The sequence below is a fragment of the Notechis scutatus genome, chromosome 2 (genome assembly GCF_049901735.1).
Source record: "Notechis scutatus isolate UNSWTSFEM ecotype Mainland chromosome 2, rNotScu1.2, whole genome shotgun sequence".
Classification (NCBI taxonomy): Eukaryota; Metazoa; Chordata; class Lepidosauria; order Squamata; family Elapidae; genus Notechis; species Notechis scutatus.
The window spans coordinates 199,702,713-199,718,287 of NC_142010.1; the positions used below are offsets into that span (position 1 = coordinate 199,702,713).

The following is a 15,575-nucleotide window of genomic DNA, read 5'->3' on the forward strand; positions in this document are numbered from 1 at the left end:
TTGTGAAGGGATACTGAATATCCAAACATCCACTTTGATAACATATCAGATGTTCTAATTAATATGTAAATCAGAGGCAAACCTGCTGTCTTTATGGATTGATTGTACCACAAAACATGTCAGAAAAGATAATTGCTCTATATTTTAGACTTTTCTTAGCAAAACCAGATAATTGTAGTAATCTTTAAAGAAAAAAATAATGGAAAATTGTTTATTCTCTAGAGTACAATGTTCATTTTCACTTTGATCTTTCTTCATATAGTTTTGTGAACAGACATGCATACAAATCTATCACCCTTTTGAAAACAGTAATGTTATTAAATTTAAAAACAGCAATGTTATTAAAAGGGGGGGCGGGATAATGAAAAGATTAAGATAAGGGAAAAGCAAATATAACAAACATGTTTGGTTTGCACCAAATCCAGACACTATACATTATATTTAAAACCTTGCTGTCCAGACACTATACATATTTAAAACCTTGCTGTCTTTACAAATCATCTTTGCTTCCCCTGCATCCTTATAATACTTTATATATCTAAAAATATTTAAATTTTTGTTCATACATCTAAAAATATTTAAACTTTTCACCTTTATTTGAATATTTCATTAATTTCACCCAGTCATTACTTTCTTAGTTTTCATAGGGAGAGCCAGTTTGGTGTCATCAGACTAGAAACCAGGAGACTGTGTTTTAGTCCCACCTTAGACATGAAAGCTGACTCATGACTTTGGGCCAATCATTTTCTGATGCCCATGGCATCAGGCTCCAGCAAGAAACTGGTCATTTCCTATTGATAACCAATGGATCAATGGTCAGTTGATTGGAGGTGGGGAGAGGGGGAGCTGACCCTGCATGTGCAGGAAATGAAAAAGAATCTATATTCATTCTCTATTTGACCAAATCTTGTTGTTCTGACCAAGGCTTCCCGAGACCGTAATTAAGCACAGACTTAGTTAAAACAACTCTTTTTTTATTTGAATGCTGGGAATTATTTTCATTCCCAGCCAGTAATAAATCCCAAACAGTCCTTCGAGATAAGCACCCACCTTTTCTTCCTTTGAATTGCTGCCAACAACTAGAGTGTCAAATGAATTATAAAAAACCAACCGAAGTACAAAGTCCACACAGAGCTTCAAGGATAAATCCGAACAGAACGAATGACTTTGCTTCCTACTAAGGTTTCATCACCTTTGCCTGTCCTTTATACCTTATGGAAGGGGCAATCACCTCCAAGTCTTACTGACCCTTTTGTCTCAGCTGCTCTTGCCTTCTAGCAGCTCTGCACACATGTGCACTGGGAACAGGCTCCCCTTGTTCCTCGGCCTCGCTGCTGTGAGACTCAGGAGGCTCCGGAGTCAGCTTCCCACTCCCAGATGGTCCTGGCTCCATCTCTGCATTGGATGCAGGACCCTCATCTGAGTCCTCTCCAGATTCCCTGACTGGTCCCCTTTCTTCCCCACCGTACAATTCCACTGCCATCTGCACAAGCTGCCAGCGAACCACAACACTTGTCAACAAACTTCTTTTGTATTGGGTGTTCAGTTTTATACTCAGTCCACATTCATTCAGCAACCATATATTCATGATTCTATCTATTTTCTATCATTGCATGTATTTCATAACCCACTCCAATGCATCATGTATTGTTCCTGACATACTCTTACTTCCATATAACTAAGTAGGCATAACCACTTTTTTTCACTCAATCTGAACATATATTTAGAGATATTTTCTACGAACTTAGATATTAAGCACTGCTGTTCAGTATTAAGACTGATGTTCAGACTGATATTCTAGAGGCTATTGTAAGAAAGGTAAGAGAAAGGTAATCCAAATCCAGTGGTTTGTGGCACAATTACACTGATCTCCAAATTTTGGGAAATTATTGACCTTCGAGATAAAATGTGTTAATTTGACATATTTTGATTAGATGAATTAGAAAGGTGATAAAGGTGCTGGTTGGCTAAAGTTTTCAAGATATTTCACAATAAAGATTTATACACAGGTGAGTATATTTGCCTACAAGGGAGGGAAGTGTCTTATGATCATGATGCCTTTCTTGACAAAGTACAGTAGAACAATGAAAAGGGTACCACATGGAAGTGTATAAATTTATCTTCACTTTGAGAACAGCAAGGCAGATGATTATGAAAAACAAGTGGAAAATTTGCTTAGGTCCTATAAAGCACTTGATGCAAACATGTCACTGAAAATTCACTTCTTACACTTGCATTTATACTATTTCCCTTTGAACTGTGGGGCAGTGAGTGATGAGCATGGGGAGAGATTCTACCAGGATATTGCAGGCATGGAGAAAAGATACCAAAGGAAATGGTGTCCATCCTTGCTTGCCGATTACTGCTGGAATCTCCCCAGGGATGATCCTACTGCAATTCACCAAAAAGATGGAACCTTGTCATTTAATCTGATATTGGACCATGTCAGTTTTTCATACAAGAAACATGAAAATGTTACATGAAAAAACCAATAAATGAATGGAAAGTTATTGGTATCAATAAAAACATATATTTATAATGATTGGCGTGGCACCATTCCCATTGCTAATATCACATTTTACAGAAAAGGTATGGAATATAATTGTACATCCCCCTTATAATTTTGAATTATTTTGATGCAATTTTGACCTGAAGCTGTATCTTGGAACCTGGAGCAATTAATACTCAGGACTTAATTTTCCTTTATTAGTGACCCCAATTCTGGTAAAATTAAGCAACTTTCATTTCCGAGGCTTCTCCTTGTAGACCAGTGTTATTTAAGCTATTTATTTTCTAAAACCAGTTTATTGAAACACAGTGCTTACTCTCACTCTATTTTTATGCTTGTTTTACAGATTGTACTGGAAGGTGTACTGGGAACAGAAACTTTTGCCAGCATAGCAATTTTTGAAATCAAAATTTCAACTGGCTACTGTATAGGTAAGTAGCTATTTTAATAATTGTGTATAAGTAGCATGAGGATGTAATATTTAATTGGGAATCTATTATCATAAGAGTATTAGTTAAGAGAAATTTAATATTATATTGAAATATTATATTTTATTAATTCTAACCTGACAAGTGGTGTATTTTTGAATAATTATAATAGACTAATTATAATATGCTGCCCAGGTTTCCAAATCTTTAGAAATCTTTATTGCTCAGTCAGAACTTAAGACAAAAGGCAGCTATGAAAAAGAACATGTTGCCTCACCACTGGCGTGCAGCTATTCATAGATTAAAATGAATTAACACTGAAATGTACTTTTTAGGTTCTGTATAACATATTTTGTATAGTTGTTAATATCTTCTGTGTCATTGAATGTAAGGCTATGAGGACTAGCCAAGGAAAACCCAGAGTTCTGCAGGACATTATTGGTCCTCAGAAAGATTCAAAGACAGGCTACATGCACTCAGGTGTTGGAGAATATTCTTGGGATATCATTCTGCCGCCACTTCTGCTTGACTTAGAGATTCAGAGTGATGATATTCCAGTCAAGGACATTCCACAAGTATTGAATTTTAATTCTAATTTCTGGAAGTCATAGACTTTATGGAGGGGTGTGGTTTCACATGCTGCCTGGATCCCGCATGTGCACAGATGGGGCTTCACCAGGGGTGAGATTCTACCAGTTCGCACCTATTCGCTAGAACTGGTTGTTAACATTCTAAGCAGTTCTGAGAACCGGTTGTTAGAAGAAATTACTGGCCTAATCCTGTAAGAAAGGCAGGAAGGAAATATTCTGGTGTTGCATACAGAAACTGCCTCTCCGTTAACCCTTATTACATTCTTGGCAGGACTAGACTTCTCTGGAGTTTTTTTCTCTCCTTTGCTGGTACTTTGCTTGTGTGGAGTGACCATTCAAAGTTACAATGGCACTGAAAAAAGTGACTTATGACCATTTTTCACATTTACAACTGTTGCAGCATCCCTACAGTCATGAGAGGCCAGGCGAGGAGATGCGTGCCTCGATGTGAGTGATATTGAGTTGGCTATGACCAGCCAATAACATGACCACCAAGCCACGCCCACCAACTAAGCTACGCCCATAGAACCGGTTGTTAAAAAATTTGAATTCCATCCCTGGGCTTCACTCGCTTCTGTGCCCAGTTCCTGGTGGGCCACTGACTGGTGCCTGTCTCTGGCCTGGGGATTAGAGACTCTCGATTCAAGATATAAAAGTTCACCAATTCCTGCTTTACACTTCCCTTTCTTGTTCTGTTGAATGGCTCGCTGCATGATGATGGTAACACATAGGATTAAAGCTTATATTATTCTGAACATTGACAGTACATTTTAAACAGAAATTTGAACTGATTGCAGCTGACAAAATAGATAATCATGGGTGCCAAACCACAGATATTTATGTGTTTTAATATTCTTTTCAACTGCAGAATGTGATTTTGAAGAAAATCATCTTTGTGGTTTTATGAACCGCTGGAATCCAAATGTTAATTGGTTTGTTGGTGGTGGAAACATAGGAAATTCACAGTCTATCCTTCCAAAAGATCATACCTTTAGGAATGAATTTGGTAAGCAAGAAAGACTTATTTGTTTTGAAAGACAGCAAGATCGAAGGTATTTGTAACTTTTAATTACAAATAATTCCAAATTTTCTCATTTGTGTTCTCAATTCTGTGTTCCAAGTTCTCTCATTAGAATACAATAGCACCATGAATGAATGTTTTATAATCATGTAGTTTTAAATATGCATGTTTTAAAAATAGATTGGAGGAAAAATTGTAAATAGAATTTGGTAATGGCAATTTTGACATAAATGGGGCATTCTTTGTGTATGTTGGGGGAGGCAGGGAGTCAGAAAACACAAAGGTTCAGCTTTTCATAATTGTTCTCCCATGTAAAGTATAACCATGTTTTGGTCAAAACAAATTATGACCTACATTTTTGCACTAAGTGCTTTCAGGCTTGCTTTTATATTTCATTTATGGTATTCAGTTTACATTTGTATGGTGTGAATTATTTATTAAATTAAATCCAGGCATTGTTCCAAAAATAATTTCTGCATAGTTTTCTCAGCTATGCTCACATAGAAAACCTAGAGAAAGAAATTAATAAAACTTCATACCAGCTCTTGAATATCCAGGTTATTAAAAAAAGTAAATAATTTACCTTGTTATCTTAAAGTAACTACATTCTCTAAGCATATTATTCAGAGTATTATATAATTTATTTAAACCTATGTTTATTGAATTTTTTTTAATTGTTCAGATGTGAAGCTCATCTATCTATTCTGGCATAACACATTTGAATTATCTTTTTGAGTCTTGTGGAAATCAGTTAGATTTTTTTTCTTTTTGTATCACAATTCTCTTTATCCAATCTAAATATCAGAGATGTAAGTTTTTCAAAAGCTAAGTTTGATTCAATTTTTTTGAGTGGCCCAATTTAACCATTTTTAAAAAAAGATAAAACTTTTAGAATTGTCATCTGCTGGGAAAGGTTCCTTGTTTGGTGAGATGTGAGTTAAATAAATAGGTCTGAGGTCTTTGCTCAAACTTTCTTTGAATAATTTTCCAATGCTGGAAGAGAAAAAATATATTCATGAATTCATGCATTTCCCAGAACTATGGTCAGATGCTATGTTGAAGCATTAGAATATCTTCTGGAGAAGATTGAGCTATCAGGATTCCAGTGATCGCCCTAATTAAATCATGAGCCTTGAGTCAAACTTCAAAAAACTTCAACGAATTCATTAGGAGTGACATACTGGCATGACCTGTATGAAGCCAATTCTGTCAGGATTCCGGCAGTTACCCCCATTTAAATCATGAGTCTCGAGCCAAACTTCCAAAACTTAAAGAGGATTTATTGGGAGTTAACATGCCATCACTGCTTGGGTGTAGCCGACTCTGAGACACATAATTCATTGTCACCCTTGACCCTGGTTTTTCCCTCTACCCCCGGGTGTATCATAATTCATATTCTCCAATGGAACACATCCATAGCCAAGAGTCATCAATCATGCTCTCCAGTTAGAATTTTGCATGGCAGAAACTTAGTCACCTAGTTACTATCTTTGAAAACATTTGTGGAATGTAGTTTTGGTTTTGCAAGCTGCTGCACTGCTCCCCCCTCCCTTTCTGTTGGCAACTCTAAAAAGACTATAGAAATATTTTATGAGTTGACATGTAATTACAGTCAACTGTGACCCTGCTTCCCCCTTCCTTCCTGGGTGTGCCATAAATCAGTTTCTCCAATTAAACACGTACATGGGCTAAGTGTCACCCATCACATTCTCCAAATAAAGTTTTTTTGCGGGCAAAAGCTCCACTAGCTTAGCTACAATCTTTTTAAAAATAAGGTTGGAATGTGCTTCTAAGTTCATTTGCTGTATGCCTTTCCAGTCTTCACCCCACTCTTTCTAGGGGGGCTACCAAAGAAAAATAATTAAAAAGTATATTCCTTTCTTCCCTTCCCCTTTTTTAATGGGAGCTTTCAGGGGATCCCTTTCCATGAAGGACACATCCATATCCGTTTATAAGATAATAAAACATATAATAAAAGGAAGAAACAATAGAAATAATTCTTTTCAGAGAATTAAAATACATCTAATTCATTTGGTTTCTTCTTAGAAGTACTAAAACAATGTATGTTTTCATCATAAGAGTTTTTCGGCATTATACGAAGATCACAATTACGATTGAAATAAACTGATAAAACCCACATAAAAGTAATCTGCAAAACAACTTCTTCAAATCTTGTAATTTTCAAGGACAGTCGACTACAACTAAGTTGGAAAACATAGATCTCCATGGAGATTTTCTAATGAAAGAATGTCCCAGAGTAGGAACAAATGCTCAGGAAAGGAATGAAAGAAAACTTTTGAATAACAAAGAAATTATATTTCTGGTAAAAATCCAATTTAGGGTTTGGATTTATTTATTTTTTTGCAAATTGGATGAGTTGAGTTCTTAAACTTTTAAATTAGAGACCTTTGAGAAGATGTTAAACCACAATGTGTTATATTTGTGCACTGGAAAAGCTGACTGCAACAGATGCATTTAGCTTTAAAAATAGAGCAGCTGTGGAAGGCAAGAATTAATTTTGCTCATTCAGCAGACATTGCTCATTCCATGTAGTCTTTTGATAAAAAAGATAGTTCATCTCTGATTACATTGTTTTTTATTTCTGGAAAATTGGAAAGGCCAGGACCCACTGTGTACCATAGAATTTGGGAACATTTTTTAAACAAGCAAAATGTTTTTACCATTTTAGAATAAGTATATTAATAAGAATTCATAAGAGCCAAGCTAGTGAAGGAGAAGGGGTCAGTAAAAACCTGTAGAAATGCATTTATATATTTCTGCATTACTGAAATTACTTGATTAAGAATAGGTCACTAAATGATATCAGTATAGATGAGGGAATCATTCTGAATTGTCTTCTGATGGTCTAGTATAGAAAAGTCAAATATGGAGTATTCACAACTTCTGAAATATTTTCAAAGGATCAAATAGACAAACATAATTGGCAGATAAATTGTAGCTTCTATAGTTAAGATCTCATTAAAACAAAGTGGATTGTTTTGGCAATTAATAGTTTCCCCCCCTAATCTGAATAGATTCCATTTAGTAATATATTATACTGTGTTGCTGGGTATCTGAATCTATAAGCTTTGGAACCTTAATATTAAAACATTTCTTATGAGAATTGTACCTCAAAAGTCTTAGATAGCTTTTCACACTAATACAGTGGAGTTTTATCTTTGAAACAAAGAGAAAAGTATATTTTATTTCCATAACTGAAGCCTGGTTCCGTTTCTATAAACAAATGTAATTTTTTAAATGAATTAATTTAGCAGAATCTACAAAAAATTTGCTGCTTCCTTTAAAACCACAAAAGCAATGTGACCTTTGGGTGTTGTGATTCTTCATGTCACAATGTACCTGGCATCAGTTCATGCTGTCTAGCGCCTCCCTACAGATGCTGGTGCATGAAGATGATTTTCTGCGATATACACTACAGCAAATTGAAAGTCCTCAATTTGCAACCATTCATTTATTGACTGTTTAAAGTTACAATGGCACTGAAAAAGTGACCATTTTTCACACTCATGACTGTTGCAGCTACATGATCAGAATTCAGACACCTGGCAATTGACTCTTCATTTATGATAGTTGCAGTGTCCTGGGGTCATGTGATCACCTATTGGGATATTTTGACAAGCAAAGTCAATGGGGAAGCCAAATTTATTTACCAACCTTGTTACTAACCTAAAAACTGCAGTGATTCATTTAACTGTGGCAAAAAAGGTCATAAAATGAGGAAAACTCAAAACTTTTGGACTCAATTGTGGTCATAAGTCAAGGACTACCTGTACTCGTTAACAAATAATAATGACAGGCATGGACTTTTCAGTTACATCAACAAATGAAAGGGGCACCAATTGATATTGTGATGGATTCCTTAAAACTAGAAATATGTGAAAGTAAGGAGATTTAAAAGAAGCTTGTTTTGTGAAACTAGAACAGATAAACTATTACACTGCAGGCACATTATTAGGTCCCACCAATTTTTAAAAAGATAGTAATGTGCCCTCTCCTTAAAGGACCATTGCCTGACCTAGATAGCCTGGACAGTTTCCATCCAGTTTCCAACTTCCCATTTCTACGGAAGGTGATGGAGAGAGGGGTTGCATGGCAGCTGAAGAGAACCCTGGATAAAGCAGATTATTCTAGACCCCTTTCAGTCAGGGTTCAGGCCATAGTTTGGGATTGAGATGGCCTTGATAGCACGCATGGTTGACCCTGGCGGAAGCGGGATGGAGGTAGTGCATCCATCCTGTCTCTTCTTAACCTCAGCAATATTCAATACCTGGACCAGCTCTGGGAACTGGTGGTAGGCATCACTATACTGTGTTGGTTCTCCTTCTTATAGGGCCAGTTCCAGTCAGTGTTGATAGAAGGGAGAGAGATCTAGCCCATGGCCCTTACTTTGTGGGTTACTTTTGGGTTCCCTCTCCTTCTATTTAACATTTACACAAGGCTGCTGGGTGAGATGATCTGTTGGTTTGAGTTGAGATATCAGTATGTGGATGATACCCAGGACTATACCCCAATCCTCTTGAGTGATGCCCTGGATGTCCTATTCCAGGACTGTTGGGGACTAGATGGGGCGAAGCAGACTCCGATTCAACCCTTGCAAGACAGAGTGATTGTGAATATTTGAATCCCCCAGAGACAAGGATCTTCCATCTTTGGTTCTTGATGGGGCAGTCCTGCCCCAAACAGACCCAATGTGGAATTTGGGGGTCCTCCTGGACTCACAGCTCCTGCTTGAAGAGCAGGTGGCAGCTGTGGTCAGGACAGCCTTTGTACACCTTCAGTTGGTGTGCCAGTTGCATCCACACCTGGATCAGGAAGCCTTGCTCCTAGTAACTCATACCCTTGTAATCTCCAGATTTGACTAAAGTAACAGCCTCTACACTGGGGCTGCTCTTCAAGACCATTTAGAAATTTCAACTGGTGCAGAATGCAGTCACATGGGTAATAACTAGTGACAGGTATATGACACATGTAATGCCACTCCTACATGAACTGTAGTGGTTACCATTATGTTTCCAGATGCAATTCAAGGTACTGATATAAAGCCCTACATGGCTTGGGAACAGGGTGCTTGAGGGACCACCTTTTTCCAAGAGTTTCTACCCATCCAATTAGATCAAATAGGATGGGCATGCTACAGATCCCATCAGTCAAAAAATGTTGGGTGACAGGGACTAGAAGACAAACTTTATCTGCAGCAGTTCCTATTCTGTGGAGTATTCTCACTCTGGAGATTAGAATGGCCTTGGGGTGCTACATATTGTTCAGGCCAGATATCTTGCTTTATATATACTCAAATTAGATGTTTTAATGTTTTAACTTTTTTACTGTTTTTATTTTTTTACTGTTTTTAAGATTTTTAATTGCAATGTGTATTTCTGAATTTGAGCTATCTAGAGTTGTTTGCTGAGATGATCAGCTACAGAAATCAAATAAATAAAAATAAATAAATAAATAAAATAAGCTGACCTATTTTTAAAAAAGACATATTACTTACATAAAGTTGCAGTTTTTATGGTCATTAGTATACTTTTTTTTAGTTTTGCATATTTGGCATCCAGAAATTTCTAAATAGTCTTTGGGTTAACTTTAAACAAGGGTTAGCATATATATTGTCCCATATAATTTTGCTTAGACTTTAGGCTGATTGCTAGTTCCAAAAGAGGATAACAAAGATGTACTGAACAAATTACAGTAAACATAAAATCTGTGCTGGGAGTTCATGGGAAATCAGAAATTTGCCAGAACCATAAAAGTGGTATCAGATGTCAAGCCAATAATTTTTCATAATCCAAATGGGAAAAGACTAATAAGTGAAGCTAGTGGTTTAAAAACATTAGCTCTTGTTACTATTGTGGAACTTCTGCTTGGCATCAAACCTCACAAACCAACACAAAAACAATGAAGCATCATCTTCTTAGTATTCTGTCATACCCCCTTTTAATATGTATACTTTGATCTTTTTCTCCTCTTCATGTCAGGCTGACTGTTTTTTTTTTTTTTTTGGTATTTTTCTCTGCTTGAGATGCAAAATATGAAAGGAGTCTTTTACATATGCTGCAATTTGAAAGATATCTGACATGCAGTTTCAGTACTGATTTGGCATCACTAAAACATTAGAATTAATATATGCATCTAAATCTGCATGTGTTTCATGTAATTATAATAAATTTAGGTTTACTAGGTTATTATATTCATTTATTTAGGATTAAACCTTATATAACTGACTGAGATATCCTTTAATGTTATATTGTATATATTTAATATTTAACCTGGAAATAAGGAGAAATTAACCTGGAAATAAGGAGAAACTTTCTGACAGTGAGAACAATCAACCAATGGAACAGCTTGCCCTCGGAAGTTGTGGGAGCGCCATCACTTGAGACTTTCAAGAAGAGATTGGACTCCCATCTATCAGAAATGGTGTAGGGCAGGGGTGGGCAAACTTTTTGGCTCGGGGCCGCATTGACTTTTAAAATTTGACAGACGGGCCGGGTCAGCACAAGATTTTTTGGGAATCGCCCCCTTCCCCCCCACTTCTCCTTCTTCCCCTCCCTCGGAGGCTCCCCTCCCCCGGAGGCCCTCTGAGTCAGGAGTTGCTACCGCCGGCGCGGCTCCACGCGGCTCCAGTCCCGCGTTGCCTCGGGAAGGAAAGGCAAAAAGGAAGAGCCGCGGTGGTGCTTTGCAACGGGAGCAGCGGCACCGGAGGCTCAGGCTCAGTGGCTCCTGGTTTTGCCTTTTCCTTCCCAAGGCAACGCGGGACTGGAGCCGCACGGAGCTGCGCCGGTGGTAGCAACTCCTGACAGCCCCAGCCGGACACCTGAGCGGAGCCCGGGCGCAACTGCCTCTTGCTGCTGCCGGAGCACCGCCGGGTCGCTCCTCCAAGCAGCCTGCCCACCCACCGGGCTTCCTCTGCCGCGCGGCTCGGGGCCAGGCGCAGCGCCCGCGAGTTAAAAGGAAGCCAAAAGTTGCTGGGAAGTTGCTCGGGTGCTGGGAGCAGGCTTTTAAAGTGCCGCCCGAGCAAAGTTTAAGCCTGGAAGCCCCGGAAAAGGGGGATCGGCGGGACTCACCTTCGGAGAGGTCGCACTCGAAGGTGATTTCGAACTCCCAGCCGAGGCCTTTGCAAATTTCTTTTCTTTCCTACCCCTAGATCGCTCCGCACTGTTTTGCAGCTTTGGGGGCCACGCGGCACAGGACAATTACGCCACGCCCAGCGATTTTTTTTCAGGGGCGGGCCAGATTGGACAGACCAATGGCAGCGATTTTTTTCAGGGCGGGCCGCATTGGACAGACCAACGGGCCGGATGTGGCCCGCTGGCCGTAGTTTGCCCACCCCTGGTGTAGGGTCTTCCACTTGGGTGGGGGGTTGGAATAGATGGTCCAACCAAGGTCCCTTCCAACTCTGATTATCTGTTATCTGTATATCAGTAAACTTTTTTTTGCTACCACTTTTTTGGGAACATACTGTATAACTTTGGCTAAAACATTTAGATACTCTAATTTCAAAACTCTACATTTATTGATTAAAATCTTTTCCTCTCTTTGGGTATGCCAGTTCTTATCACATAAGCCAAAAAGGATACATTTTAATTGTGATATGTTCATATCAAGCAACCAGAGTAAAGTTGATAATCCAAGTGCTGAGAGTTGCAGACACACTGATTCTAACATATTAAATCAGAGGAGCAAATATTCTGAGAATATTGCTTCTGAGGAGCTCATTGTTATCATGTCTTTGTACAAAATTTTCTAAAACAATGTACAATTATGCTATTTTCTCCTGTAGGTCATTACATGTATGTGGATTCTCTCTACGTCAAGCACTTTCAGGAAGTAGCTCAACTGGTTTCACCTAAGACACTAACTCCAATGTCAGGCTGTTTATCTTTTTATTATCAAGTACAGCAAGAAAGTGGCATTGTTTTTACTATTTATACAAGAGATGTAAATGGCTTTTATGAGGAGCTTTGGAAAGCAGATAGACCAACGAGTAATGATTGGCTGTTAGGTGAAGTTGACTTCAGTGCCCCATATCCAATGGAGGTAAGGGTATAAAAACAACAGGCCTGTATCTTTGCATATTACAGCTAGTTCTTGACTTCTGACCACAATTGAACTCAGAATTATGGTCATAAGTTGTTGCTGTTGTTAAGCAAGATTCCCCTGAAGAGTGGGAAAGGCCCTGGGTTGCTGAACAAATGGACATAAATCTAGGACTATGTATAGAATTTGTAATGTTATACTAAACTAGAGCGTCCTTTTAATATAGTAGGGCCTTAACATTATTTTATTTATTTTAAGAATGGTATGGAGTAATGATTTTTCTCATTATAAATTATTTCCTTTAATTAAACTCCTTTGAGGATTCTTATAAGATGGCACTTAAAAAAAGATGTAGGAAAATGGCATGTGAGGCAGTGCACATTTCTTTGACAAATACAAATACGTGTTGCCAATCACTACTTCTTATTTGTAGATAGTGGAAAATAGATAGTTCTAACAACATGAATGTATGTGTTTAGCAAGTGAACAATAAGGGTTGTAAATTTGAGTTTGTTTCTGCACATCCCAAGTTTCTGGGATAAGGACGAGTAACAGCAGAGATATCAAAAAGTTTCCCCCTTATAATATGATATTAAAGTTACAGTCATATGCTCCTAGGTAAGTGAGTGCGAGATTGTAACTTTAATCACATACACATATACGTGTTTTTAATTCTTTTTTCTCCCCTTGATATTATTTTCATTTTAACTACATTATTTGAGTCATAAACAATTAATGATTTGAGAAAAATATGACTTCAGGCTTTTTCCTATGTATATAAATAAGGGTTAGCTGGGAATGATTGAATTTGCTTCTTCAAAATATGTGATCACCAAAATAACATTTTTTATAATAATAGTCTAACTATGGATATTTTTGCAGGTTATTTTTGAAGTTGCTTTTAGCAGTGCCAAAGGAGGATATCTGGCTCTTGATGACATTTCTTTCTCCCCAGTTTTCTGTAGCAATCAAACAGGTACAGGTTTCTCACCTTAATTTATATTTTAAATGAACATGAATATGTTGCATAATACACATTTTTCTTTGTCAAATAGTAATTTAACTGCTATTACACATTAAGACAACCCAATATATCTTCAACATCAACAAGCATTGGTAATATCCCTCTTATGATATAGTCGATTGAGGCAATATGGGTAGCATACAAGATAGACAGAAAGACAGCTAAACACTAGGACATCAATTGTTATTGAGTAAAAAGAGTTCTGCCCACATACAGGACTTTATCAATAAAAAGATGTTATGCACATATTTTCCCCATTACTGGTGAAAAACATAGGAAAGATCCATAAGAAAACAACATCCTATAAATAATGAGGAACAATCACACAACACAAGCGTTACTTGAACAAATTATTGATGAACTTTTTTGAATGGATATAGCTACTCATAAACTGTATCTCTAGCCATCTGTATGTTGTAGTCTTCTTTGCAGTCTACAATTCTGTTTCAGTATACATACTTAGATTGTCATAGGTTTAACGGACCTTTCTATGCCCCATCTTCTTACTGAAATTGAATTAAGATATTGAAGAAAGATATATCTTTTAAAGCAAAATGACACAATTCACAAAGTGGAGCTCATTACAGTATAAACATAGTGTTTATACTGTATACAGTATAAACATAGCATGTATACAGTATAAACATAGTGTATAATTCATAGTGTTTTCATCTCAGAAATTATGACTAAAATACTTTGCATCTGACAAATGATGAATAAAGATGTATTTCAGTAATTTTAAGTATATAAAAAAATGAACAAGTTGTGCAGCAGATGCATATGTTAAGGAAAGTAGCATTTTAAAAATTGCTTTTTCTAAACAATTGAATATTACTGGTGGGAATATTATTACTGAGGTAATAACAGATACTGAATATAGACTCATTGTACATCTTCCATGGTTATCATCTAACTTTTTATTTGATACAAATTATTTCCACTGGAGAATGCAAGTTACTTTAACTGAAAATAGAATTATCTGAGTCATTTCCTTTTGTAGCCTTGTATTTATGTGTGACTATATGGGTAGAAGGAAATCTTTTGGTTCTGTGGAATCCTTAATTCTCTTTTGGATATGTTTTATTCAGTGTTACTATCCATAACTGCTATTAATGGACAAACAGACTGATTCCTTCTTACTGATTTTGCTAGTATTTATCAGCTTACTCTTTCAAGTATGCAGTTTTAATGCTCTTCCATTTGATCTGTTATCCTTAGCCACTTCCTTCAGTCCCTTACAGGCAAGTTGCACTTTTGAGGAGAATTTTTGCCATTTTTATCAAGATTACAAGGATGGTTCTGGTTGGAGCAGGATAAAAGTGAAGCCTAATGCATATAGACCGGGTGACCACACTACTGGCACAGGTAAGTAAACATATTTATTGGAAGATATATAGGGTGGGTACATTAACTTCTTCAACATGCTGAATTCAATCCAAATCTCCTGAAGCTTTGAGGGATATCCGGACATTTCAGCAATTTCTTGACAGGCTTGAGCTACTACAGGATGTGGAAAAAAATCTTGTTATGAGAGTCCCAAAGAAAGAGCCTTAAATAAAATACTTGAAGTAGGAATCCTGGGATTTATTCAGTTATTCTGCTTTGGTATAAGAATATGTATGTGACTTCAGATCATATGAAGAGATAAATGTAACTGTGCAAACATTATGAAACCTGGATCACCTAGTACCAGCTTCACATAAATTTAGATGAAGTATTATTTCAGAAATCTCTAAAACAAGATCTCAGTTTAAAGAGTTTTCACCCATGGGGCTCCCCCCTCCTACTAGCAGTGATCAGATGCTACAAATAGGGAAGGAGTGGTGGGGAGGGAATGATATAAGCCTGAGGTATAAGTTCACTAGACAAAGAGCTACTGGCCAAACTGCAAAGTCTGATGTTCCGGTTCACCTCCAAAATAGCTTTTCTATTAAAAGAACAA

General features: G+C 37.2%; 1 protein-coding gene across 2 annotated transcripts in view; it reads left to right on the forward strand.

Annotated features, from left to right (window-relative positions):
* The window catches only part of MAMDC2 (MAM domain containing 2), a 54,182-nt gene that overhangs the window by 25,753 nt on the left and 12,854 nt on the right, over positions 1 to 15,575 (forward strand). For both annotated transcript variants that reach the window (XR_015748038.1, XM_026675386.2), the window contains exons 4-8: positions 2,856 to 2,940; positions 4,396 to 4,533; positions 12,353 to 12,609; positions 13,492 to 13,585; positions 14,852 to 14,998. Coding sequence is in view for 1 of the 2 variants with exons in the window: in XM_026675386.2 (XP_026531171.2) it covers positions 2,856 to 2,940; positions 4,396 to 4,533; positions 12,353 to 12,609; positions 13,492 to 13,585; positions 14,852 to 14,998 (721 nt within the window). In the remaining variant the exon portion in view is untranslated. The remainder of the gene's footprint in view (positions 1 to 2,855; positions 2,941 to 4,395; positions 4,534 to 12,352; positions 12,610 to 13,491; positions 13,586 to 14,851; positions 14,999 to 15,575) is intronic.